This window comes from Helianthus annuus, chromosome 4 (genome assembly GCF_002127325.2).
Source record: "Helianthus annuus cultivar XRQ/B chromosome 4, HanXRQr2.0-SUNRISE, whole genome shotgun sequence".
Taxonomy (NCBI): Eukaryota; Viridiplantae; Streptophyta; class Magnoliopsida; order Asterales; family Asteraceae; genus Helianthus; species Helianthus annuus.
Genome location: NC_035436.2, coordinates 182708843 through 182729574, shown reverse-complemented (window position 1 = coordinate 182729574; position 20732 = coordinate 182708843). Strand labels below are relative to the sequence as shown.

At 36.4% G+C, this 20732-nt stretch overlaps 1 protein-coding gene across 2 annotated transcripts; it reads left to right on the top strand.

Annotated features, from left to right (window-relative positions):
* The first annotated feature begins 604 nt into the window (after positions 1-604).
* Positions 605-12185, top strand: LOC110937308 (myosin-12). Of its 2 annotated transcripts, XM_022179705.2 has the most exons (40): positions 605-840; positions 957-1085; positions 1456-1599; positions 1681-1826; positions 1928-2084; positions 2152-2210; positions 2307-2466; positions 2550-2699; positions 3786-3922; positions 4022-4168; positions 4278-4379; positions 4463-4520; positions 4602-4703; positions 4797-4834; positions 4929-5055; positions 5145-5312; positions 5389-5520; positions 5604-5710; positions 5796-5856; positions 5950-6127; positions 6212-6417; positions 6505-6624; positions 6721-6819; positions 6913-7128; positions 7228-7367; positions 7709-7810; positions 7893-8013; positions 8097-8165; positions 8249-8311; positions 8410-8580; positions 9156-9305; positions 9388-9594; positions 9670-9819; positions 9901-9971; positions 10058-10157; positions 10719-10775; positions 10871-10927; positions 11100-11180; positions 11463-11545; positions 11658-12185. In XM_022179705.2, exons 1-40 carry the CDS (start codon positions 838-840, stop codon positions 11779-11781), a joined length of 4692 nt encoding a protein of 1563 aa, XP_022035397.1. In that variant the 5' UTR covers positions 605-837; the 3' UTR covers positions 11782-12185. The 2 variants fall into 2 exon arrangements, with proteins under 2 accessions (XP_022035397.1, XP_022035401.1); XM_022179709.2 differs by lacking the exons at positions 605-840; positions 957-1085; positions 1456-1599; positions 1681-1826; positions 1928-2084 and having other exon boundaries at positions 2169-2210; positions 2327-2466.
* The last annotated feature ends 8547 nt before the right edge of the window (positions 12186-20732 follow it).

Genomic DNA, 20732 nt, shown 5'->3' with positions numbered 1-20732 from the left:
TAAATACATGAAATAGATGTACAAATAAATGAAATAGATGTATAAATACATAAAATAGAGGTATAAATACATGAAATTGAGATAAAAATAAATTAAATAGAGGTATAAATGCATGAAATGAAAGTATAAAACATGAAATAGAAGTATAAAAGCTAGAAATATATGAAAATATAAATGGTTTGTTAATTTCGTTTAACCGATGGTACAAAAAATAACTGATAACCAACTTTCAGTTAATTCAGTTTCAATTTCGTTGGTTTTTGGTTATCGATTATCAGTTCAATTTCAAATAACAGTTCAGTTATTACACACCCTCGGTACATTCCACTTCTACCTACACACATACATACCATACATTACAAATTATTTTATAATAAAAACAAACACCATTTGGGTCCAGTCCTATTTGCAAGTGAAAGTTGTCACTTGTCATCCAGATATGATTAATTTGTTGTAAGATATAAAAAAACATTAACAAAATGATTAAATAAATGTATTCAAATATTTAAAGAAGAAATGACAGAAGGTTGGAGGGGTGGGGTTGGCCGGTGGGGTGGGGTGACTGCTTCTCCTTTTGCTTTTTAGTTACCATCACTACCACCACCACCATTAACACACACCATCATCCCTCTTGTGCTTTCCATTTTCTTTCAAACATTCTCTTTCACATTCTTTCTTTTCCCTCTTTCTTTTTTTTTTATTATTATTATTTCTACATTCTACCAACTCATCATCATTCTTTTAAACTCTCTTTCTCTCAATTTCCTGCTCTTGAATTCCTATCTTCATACTTGTTTGTGTTTGAATCTTTGATGACCCTATAGAATTCTTGGAGAGATGGTAAAGTTTTTAATGATAATCATTGTGTTTGAACATGTTCTGTTTTCTTAAAAAACATATTCACATGATCAACATGTTGTGATGTTTTTTTAATCTTTTTTGTTTGATGGTTTCAGGGAACTCCGGTGAATATTATCGTCGGATCACATGTTTGGGTAGAGGATCCGGAACTTGCATGGATCGATGGGGAGGTTATCGATATCAAAGGCAAAGATGCCACAATTGTTACCACAAATGGAAAAACTGTAAGTTGTATATGGTTATAATATCTTTTGTGTTCATTGGATCCTGACTATTTATGCATAGTAACTTATGCTTTAAGTTTAAAGTAACTTCACCAAAAAGTTGTCCTGTTTTCATATATTTTTCAAATAAAGATGATATAAATCAAGACTTATGTATAATTGAATTGTTAGTTTTAATGATCGGAATTAGATAACGAGTTGTACTAGATACCGTTTGAACATGTTTCTGCTATATACTTGGATATTTGATAAATTAAGGAAATTTAAGGAATTATATGAAAACTATGTTAAAAACAAGATATAGTCAGTTTTCTGGTAACGGGTTCTCACGGTTATCAAGAAACACAACATAATTCCTATACTTTTTCAGATAAAAGCGGATATATCAAACATATATCCAAAAGACACGGAAGCACCAGCAGCTGGAGTTGACGACATGACTAAATTAGCATATCTTCATGAACCAGGAGTACTTTACAACCTTGCTACGCGATTTGGCCTCAATGAGATATACGTAAGTCGATTAACCAAAATATTAAAATTACAACATTACGATGACGAAAACTGATAAAACCGTTATTTATTACATAAACAGACTTACACGGGGAACATTCTAATAGCAGTAAACCCTTTCCGGAGGCTGCCACATTTGTATGATGTACACATGATGCAACAATATAAAGGGGCCGCTTTTGGTGAGTTAAGCCCACATCTTTTCGCCATTGCAGATGACTGCTACAGGTATTGTCATGCAAAACCGACGATATATTAAAAAAAAAGAAAAAAAGAAAGTGTTTTGAGTCAACCCGACTTGACCCGTTTGAAAACTTTTGTTGTATCAGGGCGATGATTAACGAACACGGAAGTCAGTCAATCTTGGTGAGTGGAGAAAGTGGAGCAGGTAAAACCGAGACGACGAAAATGCTTATGAGATATCTTGCGTTCATGGGAGGTCGATCAGGTACAGAAGGAAGAACAGTTGAACAACAAGTTCTAGAGGTGAGTGATAAAAAATATTAATGATTATTTTATAAAATTTATAGATACTAATGGCATTATTTAACAGTCAAATCCAGTTCTGGAAGCCTTTGGGAATGCGAAAACGGTGAAGAACAACAATTCCAGGTTAAAAGTCCGCATAATAACACATTTGGATACATTTGTTTAGTAAATTAAAAGTTAATTTACAGGAAAGTTCACATGACTGAGTGTTTGTACCAGTCGTTTTGGTAAATTTGTAGAGATCCAATTCGATAAGCAAGGGAAGATATCTGGAGCTGCGGTTAGAACTTACCTTCTAGAAAGATCACGAGTTTGCCAAGTGTCGGATCCTGAGAGGAACTACCATTGTTTTTACATGCTCTGTGCAGCACCCCCTGAGGTGACTTCATTTTTTCGGTTACTGTAAATATTGTCTCGAGTGGACTCTGGTTTTTACGTATAGATACAATTGTTATTTTTCAGGATGTCAAGAGGTTTAAGTTAGGAGACCCGAGAACGTTTCATTATTTGAATCAGACTAATTGCTATGAAGTAGCGAATATAGACGATGGAAGAGAGTATTTGGAAACACGAAATGCTATGGATGTTGTCGGAATCAACCAGGATGAGCAGGTAACAAAAAAGATGAAACGGGTTGGTCGGGTTGACCCAAAAAACTTTTCAACTTTTTTTTTTTTTTTAATAAATAGTTTGAGTAAAATAATCTAACATTTTGAAATCATTTAGGAGGTTTTATGCAATGAAATACCTTGAGCCCCTTTCGGCCCTTTTGACTCATTTCCTTTAAGCTAAAAACGGGTCGGTTGGATTGACCCAAAACACTTTTTTCGCCCAAAAATTTCAACTTTATATAAATAGTTAGTGTTTATTATAATCTAACATTTAGAATAAAATTACTTAAGGAAGTTTTTATGCACTGAAAGTGCACTGTGAGAGCCTTTCGTCCATTTCAACCCGTTTCCTTTAAGCTAATTTTACCTGTTTGAAAAAGTCAACTCATTCAAAAGTAAACGGTAGGGGTGCAAACGAGCCGAGCCCGAGCTCGATTAACTCATGAGAGTGAGAGCTCGGCTCGTTGGTAGTTTCTCAAGCTCGAGTTCTGCTCAGGCTCACCTCGTTTATAATCTATAAATTAATATATTAAATAAAAATAATATAAATAACATACTCGTTTAGGCTTGCGAGCTCAATTAGTGAAGCTCAGGCTCGTTTACTAGACAAGCTTATTTTTAGGTTCGGGCTCGGCTCGTAAACAAGTTTAAATAAGCTCGGCTCGTTTCGTTTACTAGACAACTTTAAATAAGGAGTAAATGTTATTAAACATTAATAAAAACTAATATTACACTAAGGGGCTGTTTGGTAGCCTCTGAATGGTCATTAAGAGGCTACCTCTTAATGGAACCATTAAGAATTTTACCAATGAGAAAGTAGAAGAATGTGACATGTGATGATTTACCATTCAGAGGTTACCTCTTATTCATTCAGAGATTTTAAACCATTAAGAGGTAGTATCTGAATGGTCATTAAGAGGCTACCAAACAGCCCCTAAGGTTTGATACAGCTTGATGAGCCTGACGAGCTTCACATGCCATTGCCAAGCTCGAGCTCGGCTCGTTTGCACCCCTAGTAAACGGAACAAAATTGCCACCTGTGTAAAGTACCAACCTCTACAAGAGAATTTTGTTTGCACTTTTGTAGGATGCAATATTCCGTGTTGTAGCTGCGATTCTTCATCTCGGAAACGTTGACTTCATCAAGGGAAAGGAGTTTGATTCTTCCAAAGTGAAAGACGAAAAATCGCTCTATCATCTTCGTACAGCAGCCGAGCTACTCATGTCCGAATCTAACCAACTCAACCCGTCATTATGCAATTTGATTAGTCGTTAATGACACATAATATGAAAGTAATCTCAGCTATACATGTTTCTTATCAGGTGTGATGCGAAAGCACTTGAACAATCATTATGTGAGCGTGTTATCGTAACTCCAGACGGAAATATTACAAAACCACTGGATCCAGCCGCTGCAGTCTTGAGTCGTGATGCATTGGCAAAAACAGTTTATTCCAGACTCTTTGATTGGTAAGAAAATAAAAAGCATCTATGGCTGACTTTGACTTGTTTGACCCGTTTGACTTAATTCCTTTTAGCTAATATTCGTTACTTGACCCGTTTTCATGAACTATGACAGGATCGTGGACAAGATAAACAACTCAATTGGTCAAGATCCTGATGCAAAAAGCATAATTGGAGTTCTTGATATCTACGGCTTCGAAAGCTTCAAGGTTAACAGGTACATAACGGTCGTTGACTTGTTTCATTGACTTTTTAACGGCGAACATCAAAATAACGTTACGAATTTCCTTCATATGATAGCTTTGAGCAGCTATGCATTAACCTAACAAATGAAAAGCTACAACAACATTTTAATCAGGTAATGATCCAAACGGCACACCGTTTTTAACTGTCACTTTTGTAAATACAAATTTAATAAACCGTAAAAAAATATTTGCAGCATGTGTTCAAGATGGAGCAAGAAGAATATACCAAGGAGGAAATCAACTGGAGCTACGTAGAATTTGTAGATAATCAAGATGTTTTAGACCTAATTGAAAAGGTACGTAACTTCGTAATCACCGGAGTTACATTTTACACGGTTATGCACCAAAGTGGTCCGGAGAATAATTTTTACCTACTATGATTAATGCAGAAACCCGGGGGTATCATTGCTCTTCTTGATGAAGCATGGTTCGTTAAAATCCTATTTGAAATGTCATAATCATGTTATTTATTGGCATCCTAAGGGTAAACCGTAAATGTTAAAATTCTACTTCATTTGCAGTATGTTTCCGAAGTCAACACACGAGACATTCGCTCAGAAGATGTACCAGACGTATAAATCACACAAACGGTTTAGCAAGCCGAAACTTTCTAGAACGAACTTCACGATCAATCATTATGCAGGAGATGTAAGCCGAATATTACGTCTTAGCGATCAATTATCATGCGCATAATGTCATAACTCCAGTTTATAATATGCGATGTTTTCATAATGCAGGTTACGTACCAAGCTGACCAATTCTTGGACAAGAACAAGGATTACGTTGTAGCGGAATTTCAAGCGTTGTTAAACAACTCGAAATGCTCGTTTGTAGCAAATCTTTTCCCGCCACTGGAGGATTCATCTAAGCAGTCAAAGTTCTCATCCATCGGTACTCGTTTTAAGGTAATTCAAATTTCGTGTTTTAATTCAAATGTTAATGTTGTGAACTTTTGTCCTTCATCGAGATCGAAAAATGCAGCAACAACTACAATCTCTAATGGAAACTTTAAGCACAACAGAGCCACATTATATTAGATGCGTAAAGCCTAATACTGTTTTGAAGCCGGGAATATTCGAAAACGACAATGTTTTGAATCAATTACGATGTGGAGTAAGTTTCGTTTCTCCAACGTGATTAATAATTAATTACACTAATGTAACGATATATTTAACTTTTTTGTTTGTTTGTGATAGGGTGTGCTAGAGGCAATTAGGATTAGTTGTGCTGGATATCCAACAAAACGAGCTTTCGATGAATTTCTCGAACGGTTTGGAATGTTGGCTCCCGATGTTCTAGATGGGTAAATATGTAATTATGTTTTGTGTTTTATATTCAAGTTTAAAATGTTAATGAAATAAAGTTAATAAGCAAGGATTAATATGCAGGTCTGATGAGAAGTCAGCATGCGTAGCGATTTGCGATAGATTTGGACTAAAGGGTTATCAGGTACTAAAGATTAACTTAACTATTATTACCTTTATATACTTTAAAAAGTTAAAAAGAATTTACTCACACAAGCTATAATACTGTACATTTCAGATAGGGAAAACGAAGGTTTTCCTTAGGGCGGGACAGATGGCGGAGTTAGACACAAGGAGAGCCGAGGTTCTAGCAACGGCTGCGAGAAGAATTCAACGGCAAATCCGAACGTATCTCACACGTAAAGAATTTATCATCCTTCGAAAGTCAACGATCAATATGCAAAAGAACTGGAGAGGTATCCGTTCATTTCATGCCGAATATATATATATATATATTATTTTTACCGAAAGTATGAAATGAAAACTTTGCCGTCGAACAGCAAGACTTGCACGTAAGCTGTATGATTACTTAAGGAAGGAAGCTGCGTCTATACGTATACAGAAACATACACGTGGAGGTGCGGCAAGAACATCGTACAAACTTTTACAAAAATCTGCGATAGCTATTCAAACTGGGCTTAGAGCAATGGCTGCGAGAGATGAGTTCAGACGAAGAAGAAGAAACAAAGCTGCGACTATACTTCAGGTACCGTATCTAACTATCCATCATGTTAATTAAAACATATATTTATGTTATTTTTTTTAAAATAATATCGGTTTTCTTGTTTTGCAGACTGAATGGAGGAGATATCATGCTTGTTCGGAGTATAAGAATAAGAAGAAAGCAACTCTTACGCTTCAATGTCTGTGGAGATCAAAGGTAGCGAGGAAAGAATTACGGATGTTAAAGATGGTGAGTGCATTTTCACTTATGTAACGTAGTATAATAATAATAATAATAATATAATCTACTCTTAATTTATCTAAAAGTTTAAATCTTTTAATGCAGGCTGCACGAGATGCAGGGGCCCTTAGAGAAGCTAAGGACAAGCTGGAGAAGCGCGTTGAGGAGCTAACATGGAGACTAGACTTTGAAAAGCATTTGAGGGTACGTGTTTAATATGTCCAACGGAGAATAACATGATAATAGTAACAAGATAAAGTTATATATAAAGATTTTACGTTTGTACGTAACTTGCAGGTGGATCTTGAAGAAGCGAAGGGGCAAGAAATCACAAAGTTGCAGAATGCTTTGCAAGAAATGCAAGAAAAATTGGAAGAAGCGCACAATCAAATCATTCATGAGAAAGAAGCAGCGAAAATCGCTATTGAACAAGCTCCACCGGTAATCAAAGAAGTGCCGGTTGTTGATAATACTAAAGTGGAGGAATTGGAAAATCATAATCATGAATTGGAGGTATTGCCAAAAACATGAAGTTCCTATCGGTTTATTCCGATAATTCCGGTTATCTTGATGAATTAATGATTTTAAAATATATACATACTATATGTGCAGGATGAAATTATAGAACTGAAGAAGAGAGTTGAGGAGTTTGAACACAAGTACAATGAAGTTGAAACCGAGAGCAAAAATAGATTTCGAGAGTTAGAAGAATCACAAGCTAAAATCTCGGGACTTCAAGAGACCATTGAAAGGTAGTTAAAGCCTAAAGGACCTTAAATTATATATCTATACATACAGTGACGAAGCTTGAAATTTCCAACGGGGGGTCGGAAGTCACCGGACCTAAAAATTCTATATAAGTAATTTTTTTTATAAAACCGGCCGGGGGGGGGGGGGGTCGAAAACGTATATACCTAAAAAAATTCTATACAAAACATACATACATAACACTACTGAGCGAAAAGTTCGGGGTCCCCCCCCCCCCCCCCCCGTCCCCTTGAAAGCTTCGCCCCTTATACATACACATATAATTTAATAAATTATTAAACTTCTGATTGTACCCTCACGCGGTATTTTGTATGCACATAATCAGGTTAGATGCAAACTTGTCCAACATGGAATCGGAAAATCAGGTTTTGCGCCAACAAGCGTTGGTTGCTTCAACTAACGAGGAACTCAGTGAAGAAACTGAACTGTAAGAGTACACATAACATTATAATATCTTATTTACACTTCTAACTATCTAAACAAAACATTAACATTTCACTTTATTTCAGACTCAAAAGCAAGATCAAAGAATTAGAGTCGGAGAATGAAATACTACGCAACCGAAAAGTAGTTGTGGAGCAAATAACCACCCCAATGAGCACACCTGAAAAGTTATTACCACAACTTCAGGTAAATTTGACCATGTGGATTTCCTATTTTCCTTACATATAGATCGTTTACGATATAAATATTGATCTTATATGACGTTACAGCATTTGGATAATGGTCATGAAACAAAGGATGATTTTGAAACACCACATGTGGAGCAAGAAAAGATAAAGGTATTGCCACAAACGACGAACAATAATGAAATTTATAACCGTTTAATGAAATATTATAACGTTAAGTAAACTATTTTTTGCAGGAGTTGGACAACGGTATGTTGTCACCTCTAACAAAACAAAAATCACTAACTGACAGACAACAGGTATGGATTCAGAGTTCAAAATTTAGAATGCAGAACAGTTATACTATTTTTAAAATGCGAACAAGGCTAACAAAGTTTATTTCTTCTTGCCACAATAGGAAAATCATGATGTTTTGATCAAATGTCTGCTGGAAGATAAGCGTTTCGACAAAACCAGACCTGTTTCCGCATGTATCGTGTACAAAACGTTAGTTCAGTGGAGATCTTTTGAGGCAGAGAAGACACATATATTTGATAGAATTATTCACACGATTCGAGCTTCTATAGAGGTAGTATTTGTTTAGAGTAAAATGCCATTTTTGTCCCTGAGGTTTACTGAGTATGATGATGATGATGATGTCCCTGAGGTTTGGCCAGTTTTGTGACTTTCGCCCAAAGGTTTGTTTTTTTGCATCTGGATCCAAAAGGTTTGAAATCTTGCCATTTTCATCTGGCTCGTTAACTACATCCATTTTTCTCCTTTATGTCAGGGGTATTTTCGTCTTTTTTGTTAACTTATAGGGAAATTCAGTCTTTTTCACTTTACGTACAAGCATTTAGCATAATGTACATGTATTTAAAAGACCAAATTGCCCTTTAAGTTAACAAAAAAAGACAAAAATACCCCAGACTTAACGGAGAAAAAGGGATGAAGTTAACGAGCCAGATGAAAATGACAAGATTTCAAACCTTTTGGATCCAGATGCGGAAAAAACAAACCTTTGAACGAAAGTCACAAAACTGGCCAAACCTCATAGACGAAAATGACATTTTACTCTTTTGTTTATTAACAAAATTTCAAGTCTACCCGCATTTATTTCGTCACACGAAACTAATCTAGCATTCTTTATCATTAAATACTCAGGATAACATCAAAGATTTGGCGTATTGGTTATCGACAACTTCAACTCTTTTGTTCCTACTACAAAGTACAATAAAAGCAAGCGGTTCACCGTATAAATCTCCACACCGTAACCGCGCTTCACCCAGTACATTGTTTGGTCGAATGACACAAGTATGTTCTTACTACTTAGAGTGTTTCGCCGAATATTTATTTGATGTTTTAAAATTTACGAATCCTAGTTATTGATTATCAGGGTTTCCGTACATCGCCTGTCGGAATGGGCATCTCTAGCGGGTATAGCGGAATGGAAGGAAAGCCAAACACACAATCGAAAATAGAGGCCAAGTATCCCGCGCTTTTGTTCAAGCAACATCTAACTGCTTGTGTGGAAAAACTGTACGGAATGATACGTGACAGCTTGAAGAAAGAAATAAGTCCATTCCTAAATTCATGTATTCAGGTAAAATATTTATAAAAAATAAAATAGATTGTAAGTTCTTCGATAAAACGTCTGAACCATCAAATACACTAACAGGCACCGAGATCAACACGAGTGAGACCAACAAGAGGGGCATCGAGGAATATTCTTTCGAACATTGTGGCGAAACAACAGGCATCAATGATACACTGGCAAAGCATTGTCAACAGTTTGGATAACACTTTGGGAATTTTGTCTGAAAATTATGTGAGTTGAATACATAACATTTATTTTTAATTTTTAATTTAAGTTTTAGTTATTAGTGCTGATTGTTTTATCCATCTTTAGGTCCCTTCGATTATCACAAGGAAAATTTTCAGTCAGGTTTTCTCGTTCATAGATGTCCAGTTCTTTAATAGGTAATGTAGCTTTACTGAATACTTCAAAAATATGATATATTAATGTTAATTAGGGTTGAGATAGTAAATAATTTGTGATTTTGCAGCTTACTGCTTCGTCGTGAATGCTGCTCGTTTAGTAATGGAGAATATGTTAAGTCTGGTTTGCATGAACTTGAACAGTGGTGCAAGAAAGCAACCGATCAGGTAATTCGTTATTATCCAAAAAATATGACTTTTGTCGACATATCTTGTGTTTATGCCCAAATGACGTTGTATGCTATTATACATGATGTACATTGTGTTTATGCCCAATTGATGTTGTATGCTATTATACATGATTTACATTATATTATATTGTGCCACTCAGATCACTTTCTTGGTATGGGCGGCTTCCTATCTCTGTATTATTTCTATATTCTTTGACTTGATGTGTTGGTTTGCTGTTCGTTTTCGATCCGGGGGTCTCTCTGGAAGCAGCCTCTCTATCCCTATGGATAGAGGCAAGGTCTGCCTACATCCCACCCTCCCCAGGCCCTATAAATAGCTCTGCTATTTGTGGGATTTACTGGGTATGGTTGTTGTTGTTGTTATCTGATGCACTAACTATTTATAAGAAGTTAAAGTTTTGGATAAATAGTGTTTCTAGTCAACCAAACCAAAAGGATATATTACATGTTTTGACCCGTTACCCGACCCGTCCATTTGCAACCCCTACTAAGAGCTAGGAAAATAATTTACCGAATTTTGTATTTTGTAATCACACAGTTTACTGGATCATCATGGGATGAGTTACAACACATAAGACAGGCTGTTGCATTACTGGTATGTTTTTTTTTCTGGACTATCACCTTCAATGCAGTAATTCAGTAATTAAACAATTAAATATATATTTATTATTTAATACAATGTTTACGCAGGTATCACACCAGAAAACTCAAAAGTCCATGGAGGAGATCACAAACGAACTCTGCCCGGTAATTTGCTCAACACACTTTTACGGTCCTTTTATAGTTTTAAAGTGCATATCCTTCCATCAAAGTGGACTTCAAGATTTACATCTCAAAAAATATAATGTAATTACCAAAGCATATAATATAAGATTATCAGAAAACTAATCATTTCTTTGTCTATTTCATTTTAATGTAGGCACTCAGTGTTCCACAAATATATCGTATCGGAACTATGTTTTGGGATGATAAATATGGAACCCAAGGGTTATCTAAAGAGGTAAGGAATCTAATAATGTCACTAATTTCCCTTAAGCACGCAATGAGAGTTTACACTATGTTTATACCCGGACCAGCAAAGCAACATCTAAATATATTTCTTAGTAACTAACAAACTTATAGTTGTATTATAAAAAAATCAAACCAAACCAAAACATGTTCAGTAAAAAAATTATGATAAAATAAGAGGCAAACTGAACTTAGATCTGTTGTGGCCACACCTAATGCGTATGATCAACATAATATATATCAATCTGATAACCGTTCATTTTATGGAACTAAGGTAATCGGCAAGATGAGAGCGCTAATGGCAGAAGATTCAGTTAGCATGCCCAACAATTCTTTCTTGCTTGATGTGGATTCAAGGTAACTGAAAAAACAAACCTAAAAAACAATAATTGCTTTAAAAGGCTAGCACACGACTAACCGGCAAACTTTGTTATTATTAATTTTTTTTTTTTTTGACATGATAATGCAGCATACCATTCTCCTTGGAAGAAATATCTCAATCTTTCCTTGACGTCGATTTATCCGATATCGATCCACCACCGCTCCTGCGCCAGAGATCGGATTTCCATTTCCTGCTGCAGCAAATAGATTGAAAAATCTTCGGTTATACGCGAAACTAGCAGAAAAAAAAAAGACAAGTTTGGTGTAATTATATGATTGCAGGTCCCATTTTGAATCCAAGGGAGCTACAGTATGATAAAATGAGTGCTAAAAATTTGATTTTTGTTCATTCTTTGTTCAACCCAAAATCAGGTGATGGGTTGAAATTTTTTGATTTGTTGCAGAGTGAAACTGGTAGTGTGATTTGAAAGTGATTTTGTAAAGAATACAAAATCTGATATTTTTTGAAGATATGTGAGAGGAATTGTAAACCATGTTTGTTACAAGATAAAGGAGTGATTTTGTTCTTGTATATGACATTAAAGATTTGTGTCTGTTTTTAATATCCAAGCTGGTTTGGTATTAATGTTCTATATGAATTTAGTTTGTTCAGTTAGCATATAAATTGTTATCATTTTATGTAATTAAAAATTTCATCTATTTGAACTGCAGTTCACTTGATACTGTTTGTTTGCAGTTTGATGGTTTTGTATAAGCGTAAATCAAATCGATCAACGGTTTAGAGGTTCATTTTTGACGGTTTGATAGTCTAAACTTCGGTATTAACAGTTTAAGTCTTGCTGTGTAAACGAAATGAGAGATGGCGCGTTTAGTTATACGTAAATACATACATGATTGTGTAGCACACTCAATTAAGAAACTAATGCCACCGAGTTGTATGTCCAGTGGCGGACCCAGGAATTATTTCCAACGGGTTCACTTTTTTAAGTGTTCCAAATTCATATATCCGAACAAAAAAATTCGGGTCGGTTTGACGATTCAGGTCGGGTAAGGTTCATCACATAATAGGCATATGATACAATAATGAAAAAAATATCGTCATTATAAATTTAAAAACACATAATAGACTAACCAAAGTGATTTGAACTCCTTTCGAATTGAGATAACGTGTCTTAACTTACTTAGACAAATACGTCATCGATGTCAGGCCTACGATATTCGTCCTTTTAGTCATTCCACGTTCCTAATTGAATGGAAACTTGAGACTTTGGCGAGACATAAAAATCAAGGAGTGGGACTAGTTATCAAGGTCTGAGTTTCACATCTATCTTGATAACATCGTACCCTAAATAGCGTTGGTACTTATCCGCAGACAAGTCCTACTAGAATAATAAGGAGATTTTCCATCAAGGTTTGAATGTCACTCCTGACTTGAGGGCAATCCCGTGCAACATATAAACACCGAATAACAGTGTTTTCAAGCATTAAGTGTATATTGTGTTGGCCTTAGGAAAGGCTTGTAAGTTTAACAGGAATATGTGCTGCTAGGAAGCATATACGGTAGAATGCATAAGTCTTAAACAACAAATAAGAGTCAAAGTTCCTAGAACTATAGACTAGGGCAAGTATTCCTACTTATCATAATTCCCTATAATTATGGCTCTGATACCAATCTGTCACACCCCAACCGATGGCGGAAACATCGGGGTGTGAGCACTAAGCGTTCAGATTGCTCATGAGATTTCCATAACACTAAATATTTCGACAGACATTAAATAAATGTGATAGCGATTGTCTAAAATCATCAACCATACGTAACAAGTACCGAAAACATAACAAATGTTTGTTCAAATTGTTCAAATGACTAAATTAACTAGGCGACGTTTCTAGGCATCTCCTAGCTTGATTTCCATGTGTTCCATAGCAACCTATTAGCCTGCAACATGTATTAAAATATCAATACAAAGGTATTGGCGAGTATACAAGTTTGATAATAGAATAATAGATTAAAACAACTCATATCCACAATGTAAGTAATAAAATAGTTTCAGCCGTGCTAGTGTCGCAGTCCACGCAGTGATAGCCCAAGTATCCCGATGCTTTAGTGTTTACCCAAGACTCAAGGTAAACTAGAATCCTCCTAACAATACCCCCTGAGAATAATGGGAGAGGTGCACCCCCTATAGCGCTACTATTGTTAAGGCGGAACTACACACCCTGGATTAAACGTCACATAGCACAAAATAGAATCATGGATCATACGGAACGATTGTGGAAGAAAGTGAGAGATTACAAACTGCAGGGTTTAAATGTGTCAACATGTTTAAGTTATACCTCTGAGTGACCTTTTAGCAAACCCGATGCTTTGTAACGGTAAATTATGCTCACTAGAATAGATGACAAAAATTTCGTAAGGTTTCGTTATCGTATGAGAAAGTTATGATCAAATTCATATACAAGGGGTTGAAAGCGTCAACGATGAAGTTCGTGACTTTCGGGTGACAATACAGTTAACCGAGGACTTAACGAAGTGGGTATATATCTTGAAGCCCTTATAAGTCAACTTGGAAAGTTCAAAATGCAAGAAAAAAGATCAAAACAATGTTGTGAAAGGGGAAGGACCAAAGCTTAAAAATCAAAGTTGAAGATTTGATCATAAGGGGAATCGCGCGACGCGACGGTCCCTGGGGGGGGGGGGGGCTTCGCGTAGCGCGAGGGCCTGTCTGATCCGAAAACTTTGCTTCATATGTCTGCCTTTTTCATTCAAACCGACTTAGAACCATAAATGATGCAGCATGGGCGCCCCCTACATGCTTTAGAGCCCTTAGGGACACTTGTTGATGATCAATGATCAGTTGTAGCCTTGGTTGTCAACAATCTAGTGACTTATAAGCACTATATAAGGCCTTCATGTGCAACATTGTGTTCACAACTTCAATCTGCATTTGTGAAGACTTCTGGAGCTCCAAAGCAGAACCAAGTCATCCCTAGTCGTGCATAGGACTTTGGTAAGCACCCTTAACCTTTCTTAGTTAAGTTTTTGCTTAGTTTTAGCTTAAAAGTCAATCCGTCGTAATTAACGGTTGACTTAACGGTTAATCACAAATGGTCCAGTGATTAGTCGAATCAAAGGTAGTTATATGTTGGTAATTATGTGGGCATTAAACCCTTAAAAGGGCACCCTCTGATTCCCACTCTAACTAGTCCAAATGTCAGGTCAAAGTTGCTTAGAAAAAGTCAACAGAATGCTAATTTTCGATTTAATGCATAACTAACAATGTAGATGGCATGTAACCTGTTTTATCACTCATATAACTTGATAGTAAGTATTATAACTGGTCTAACCTTGTTTGATCCGACCATTTACTGTTTTGACCAGGTTCGGAACCGAAAGTCGCAAAACTTTGACTTTTGCTTTGACTTCAGTTCTGACCCGATTCGGTATGATTTAGATATGCCTTAGGACTCTCTTAGGACCAGGTTACACGATGGTATAACCCTCTGTGGCTGGTTCGTTGTTTGTCCGAGTCGTTTGCACATTTTCCGTTATATGCTTAAAGTTGACCATAATGCCCTTTTGACCTTAAAACGAGAATTTTGGATATGTGAAAGGACAATAACCTCAGTTACTGATTTCTAAACATGTCCCTAAAATTTCATGTCAATCCGAGGTCTAGAATAGGAGTTATGCTAAATAGCGCAATTAAGAAAAACTTTTGTAATTAAACGGCGCAATTAGCATAAAGCCTATCTAAACCCGGATTTCGACACCGAACCTTTTACACGCTGATGTAAAATAATATTTTAGGATTTTTAAAGATTTTTAATTATTTTTAACCTGCTCATAACCTGCGGTTATGGCATTGATTCGATAAATACCGAATATACCCTTTTCGAACCTAAAATGAGTTCTACATGGTATTTTGACCCGAATCCAATTGCTTCTGATTTCATATAATAAATAAAGTATTTTTGAACTTTATAACCTGGTCAGAAAACTCATATTTCCTGTATAACCCGGAAATCTCTTTTATAATCTTTAACATGACCAAAATACCCCTACGGGGAGTATATTGGGATTAAACTCGTTATGGGCATAATGGAAGGTATCCTACTGATATCACAACCTCTTTAGAGCATATTAACTTAGGAAACCTGTATAGGACTCTTACGGTTACCCGTTACGCCATTTACGCGTTCGGTTCGGTTTATGTAACTAGTTTGCATAAATTAGCCGAAACGGGTCAAACCTTGTCGTTTTTATCTCAAAATCCAGAATGTGATTGAATTACCCATATTAAACAAGTCTTCAAACTTGTCGGGTCTAAATCACATTTTATTCCGGTCCTCGCTTAATCGTGCGTTCGAACCGTATCTTTCGTTAAAACTAACCAGTCTAAGCTAAGGCTAAATTAAAAGTCCCGTTAGGATTCTAATAGGTTATTATAAACCTTCGTTCCAGAATAGGAGACCCGGTAAAAGCTACCTGCGTTAGTTGTTTGTGAATTATACTTGCAAAGGTAAATACTTTTAACTTATTTCCCCATACGGGCTTGGGGTACGGTATATAAAATACCGCTTGGTCGGGCTATTGACCTTAACCGATTAGTGGTTAAGTATTATCAATATGACCCGTTAGAAATTTGATTTGTTTGCTTAAAGCCTTTGGGGGGTTAATGACCATGTCCCGGATATCCCTGGCATCATCTTACGAGATGGCCACGACCTAAGCACGGGGTGTAGGCGTACACCTGACAGCTGCATATGAAAAATGGTATCCCGCTTAAGGATTAACCTTGTGGGCATTATACCTGTGGTGTGTCTATTAGTCTTTAACCCGGTCTACGGAACGGGCTACTGAACACAAAGAAACATGTAATTCGTTTACAAGTATTATATTAAAATAATTATCCCAAGTTATAAAAGTTTGTGCCTCGTGCATTTAAATAAATTATATTAAACCTTTTACAAAAGTGTCGGTTGAATGTATTTACTGGTGTAAACTGACGTATTTTCCCAAAAAGGTTAACTGCAGGTACTAAACGAAATAGGCTGGTTTTCTCCTAGTGTCCACAATAAGTCTCGCAAGCTTGGACGTCAAACTGTTGAACATTACTCCTATTTTATTTTGATCCCCTGTGGATTATTTCAGCTACTTGTGATACACGATATTACAATTATATTCAGTTGAAATATATCTATCTTTTGCTTCCGCTGTGCATTTAATTATTGTGTTGTTTGACCGTATTGTTGCCAACTACGTCACGGTAATCCCCCACCGGGCCCACCGGTGAAACGTGTGGAAATCGGGGTATGACACCACTTGGCCAATCCAACCCTTTCCGCATTCCCGTCTTTGATTCGCGAGTTAGATTAAGCGTTACGTATTATTGAGTAATAGAATTAACTAGATTAAAATTTTCACAAGTTTTATAGATTCCGCCAGTGACAAGACTCTAGTATCTCGTTTAACCAAGAATCAAGTTTCACGAGTCTGAAGAGTCAAGCACCAAATAGATTTAGACTTTCCAAACATAAATTTAGGCATTCCATCATAGATTTAGACATTTCAAATATAGAATTAGGCATTTCAATATAAAATTAGGCATTTCAAACATGGGTTTAGGCATTCCAAGCACATAGATATAGACATTCCACACGTAGATTTAGGCATTCCAAGTTATTAAGTATCACACATAAAAATAGTAGAGGGGCTAGACTTGCCAAATAGATAAAGTTCAGGGACTAAATCTGACAAAAGTCTAAAGTTTAGGGACACTGGGCATTACACTTGCGCCGGCTACACAGCACATCTCTAGTGGCCGCGCGGAGGGCAGAAGCGCCAGTCATCCTAGGAAAAGTGCGACATGTACAAGTGGTAGAGCAGTGGACCAAATAGGAGCCTTCACCTCTAGGTTTAACCATTCTGTTCCTTGCTTTCTCACTCTTAATCACACACTTATTTCCTCAAATCATATACTTATTCTCACGCCGGAGAGTGGTTACGAGGAGAACCCCTCTGTTCCCCTCCTCGTAACGAGCTTAATGGGGTGTTTAGTGTTTTGCAGGATCATTATCACCACAGCTTGGAGAAGACATAGAAGATTGACTTTATTTGTCGAGGCACATACCACAAACTAATCACCATATTAGTTTGGTGTTTCTTCAAAGAGTGATCGAAACTTCAGATTCACGCAGTTCAATTTTATGTTCTTTAACCTAAGAGCCTATTGTTGAAATTAAAACAATGTTTATTCACATGCTAAAGTGACTTTTAGTTGATACATAATCTCAAACTCTATATCGGAGAAATGTTTATTTTTTTATCGTTAGCTAAAGTTAACGGTTAAAGTAGTATAAATGTATATAACCTAAGTGAAAATGGGTATATCTTATCGGCACATGTTTACCCCAACTTTCATAACGTTCTATAGAGACTGACTGGATATTGGATTCAATATTTAAATAATGAGATTTTTGTCGGAGGATTATTTACCATGATGCCACTGTTTTAATATTGGTCAATATTCTATTACAGCAACAACCATATCTTTTCCTCTTAATTCTCACCAGACATGCAAACTCGGAACCTTAACCTTATGAATCACGCGGTTTACCAGTAGACCAATACACACATTTGTTTTTAGGTTCCCCAACAAAATATTAAAGGGTTCCTTCAGTATTTTATATATGATTTTACACTATAAATTACGAACCAAACGGGTTCCTGGGAACCCCCTTATTGGCTATAGATCTGCCCCTGTGTATGTCGAATAGGATTTATCGAGTTGTACACTTACCAAAAACTCATTGTGTTCCCGAGTTCACTAATGGAAGGAAAGGAAACAGAAAGAAAGTAAAAATATTTTGTGTTCCCGAGTTTCATTTAAGGAAGAAAAAAAAGGAAATGGAAGGAAAATCAGGCTAAATTCTTAAGTTTCTCTTTCCTTCCAATTTGGAAGGAAAGACATTTTTTTTCCTTTCTCTTATTTTCCTTTCTTCCTTTTACTTTCTTTTCTCTCTTCTCTCGCTAAGTGAACTCGGGAACAGAGGTAACAATATGTGTTGACAGTTGAAAGAAGCTTACTACGGACAATGTGAGTGAAAACAACATCCAGAGTCTTGTTTACGTTAGAATCAAAATGTTCCTTTAATCAAATCTCGATACACGGTCATTCTGTGTAGGTTGGTGGATGTGGTTTTAAGCCCAAGTCATCGCCACCTCATATGGGGACTTTAAAGTCCCTTCCTTTAACATCCTTGCAATGGTTTAAAACCCCTATTATCATTATCTAGTTGTTATTTTTATTTAAATTTAAACATTATTTAATTTTGATATATTAATTTAAATTTAAATAACATGAACAAAATATAAACTCATATTTTAAATAAAAAATACAATGTCACTTAAAAAAATACAATGTTTAAAAGGTTAAACTAAAAAATACACATCTTCACTCGTCGTCTCCTCCTTGTTCACGATCAAACCATAGGAGCTCGGTCAGATCGGTTCGAAGGTTAAGGTGTGTGTCCCTGTCACGTATCCTCGCTCGGATAACCGAGTCATGTTTTTTCTTGTAATACAATCTTTAAAAAAATACAATGTTTAAAAGGTTAAACTAAAAAATACACATCTTCACTCGTCGTCTCCTCCTTGTTCACGATCAAACCATAGGAGCTCGGTCAGATCGGTTCGAAGGTTAAGGTGTGTGTCCCTGTCACGTATCCTCGCTCGGATAGCCGAGTCATGTTTTTTCTTGTAATACAATCTTTTTTCGTCATCTGGACATGAAAGAGTTTTCACCAACGTAGCCCACTCCAGATAAATATCGTCGATAAGATTACACCCATACTTATACTCCATATCGTTTGCATAGAGTGAAGTATTTGGTGCAACACCATTTATGACGTCGTCGAAAAGACCTGAAGATTGTAAAGCAGCGATATCATTGTTCGCACCAACCATGCCAAAGTATGCATGCCAAATTCATAAATCTTGAGACGCGACCGCTTATAGTATTAAGGTAGGACCCTCATGGTCACCACGATGGTGTTGCCCTTTCCAAGCGGTTGGACATGTCGCCCACCCCCAGTGCGTGCAATCAAGACTACCCAACATCCTGGGAAACCCGTGTATCCGACTATCCGCTGATGGGCCTTGTATAAAAGTTGAATGTCGGTAGCGGTCGGCATTCTCAAATATCGCCTCCCGTAAAGAAAATTAACACATAACATAATAGTTTTAATAAACTATGAATTAAAACAACAACAAAAATAACAACAACAATAACAACAACAACAATAATAATAACAAAGAATACCTTCACAGAAATTATCAAGACTGTCACACCCCCAAAATCCACACGCGGAATATCACCGCTTGGGAGCGTGACTGACCAGGATCAAGCCACCAATCATATAGAACAATGTAAATAGTAAAAGTAAATGTAATTAAACCAAACCAATCCATATGAAAGGTGTTCAAAACATAAGTATAAATTCAACGTTTAGCGGAAGCATATGAGTAATAGCCCAACATAAATAAAGTATGCAATGTCATAATGTTTAATCAACGCATTCACGATCCTTGTCCACAACGACCGCGCCTCCCAGTGCAAGCTCCATGTATACCTAACGACCTGCAAGGCATGTAACAGAGAGTCAACAACTAGTTGAGCGAGTTCACAGAAAGTAAGTTCGTAATAGTAAGTTCGTTTCGTAACGTGTGGCTCTACTGGGCCGATAGTATGTTCTATTGGTGGGGGCTTCCCATAGTTACATATACACTAGACTATTTGTAACCATAAGTGTTCTTCTGTCACAGCCCCCGGTCCCTAGTTCCCGGGAACGGGCGGCCGTGAGCCAGTTTCGGTGGTATCGCATTTATTTGGCAGCGGAATTTTCATCAGGACCGTAGTTAGGAAATATTTAATCAGAGTAAACCACCTCGTTTAATAATATTAAACATATGGGTAAAACCCAAGTTTTCAATACACACGTTTCATAGGAATAAATCCTATTTATTTATTAAAAACATCTCTTTTATTCTTAGGTAACTTTATTGCCACTTTTCCAAGCCTTCAGTGCTGTCCAGCTGGCTTCTATTTGGCTTTCACATATTGTTACCTGAAACGCGTTTTAAAAACATTTTGTCAGTGGGAAATACTGGTGAGTGAATCCCAGTTTAATCAAGTTTATATAA

Coding starts and splice junctions, on each gene's coding strand:
- LOC110937308 (XM_022179705.2), top strand. Junction 9,595..9,669: donor TCCTAAATTCATGTATTCAG/GTAAAATATTTA, acceptor ATACACTAACAG/GCACCGAGATCAACACGAGT. Junction 11,546..11,657: donor TTGCTTGATGTGGATTCAAG/GTAACTGAAAAA, acceptor ATGATAATGCAG/CATACCATTCTCCTTGGAAG.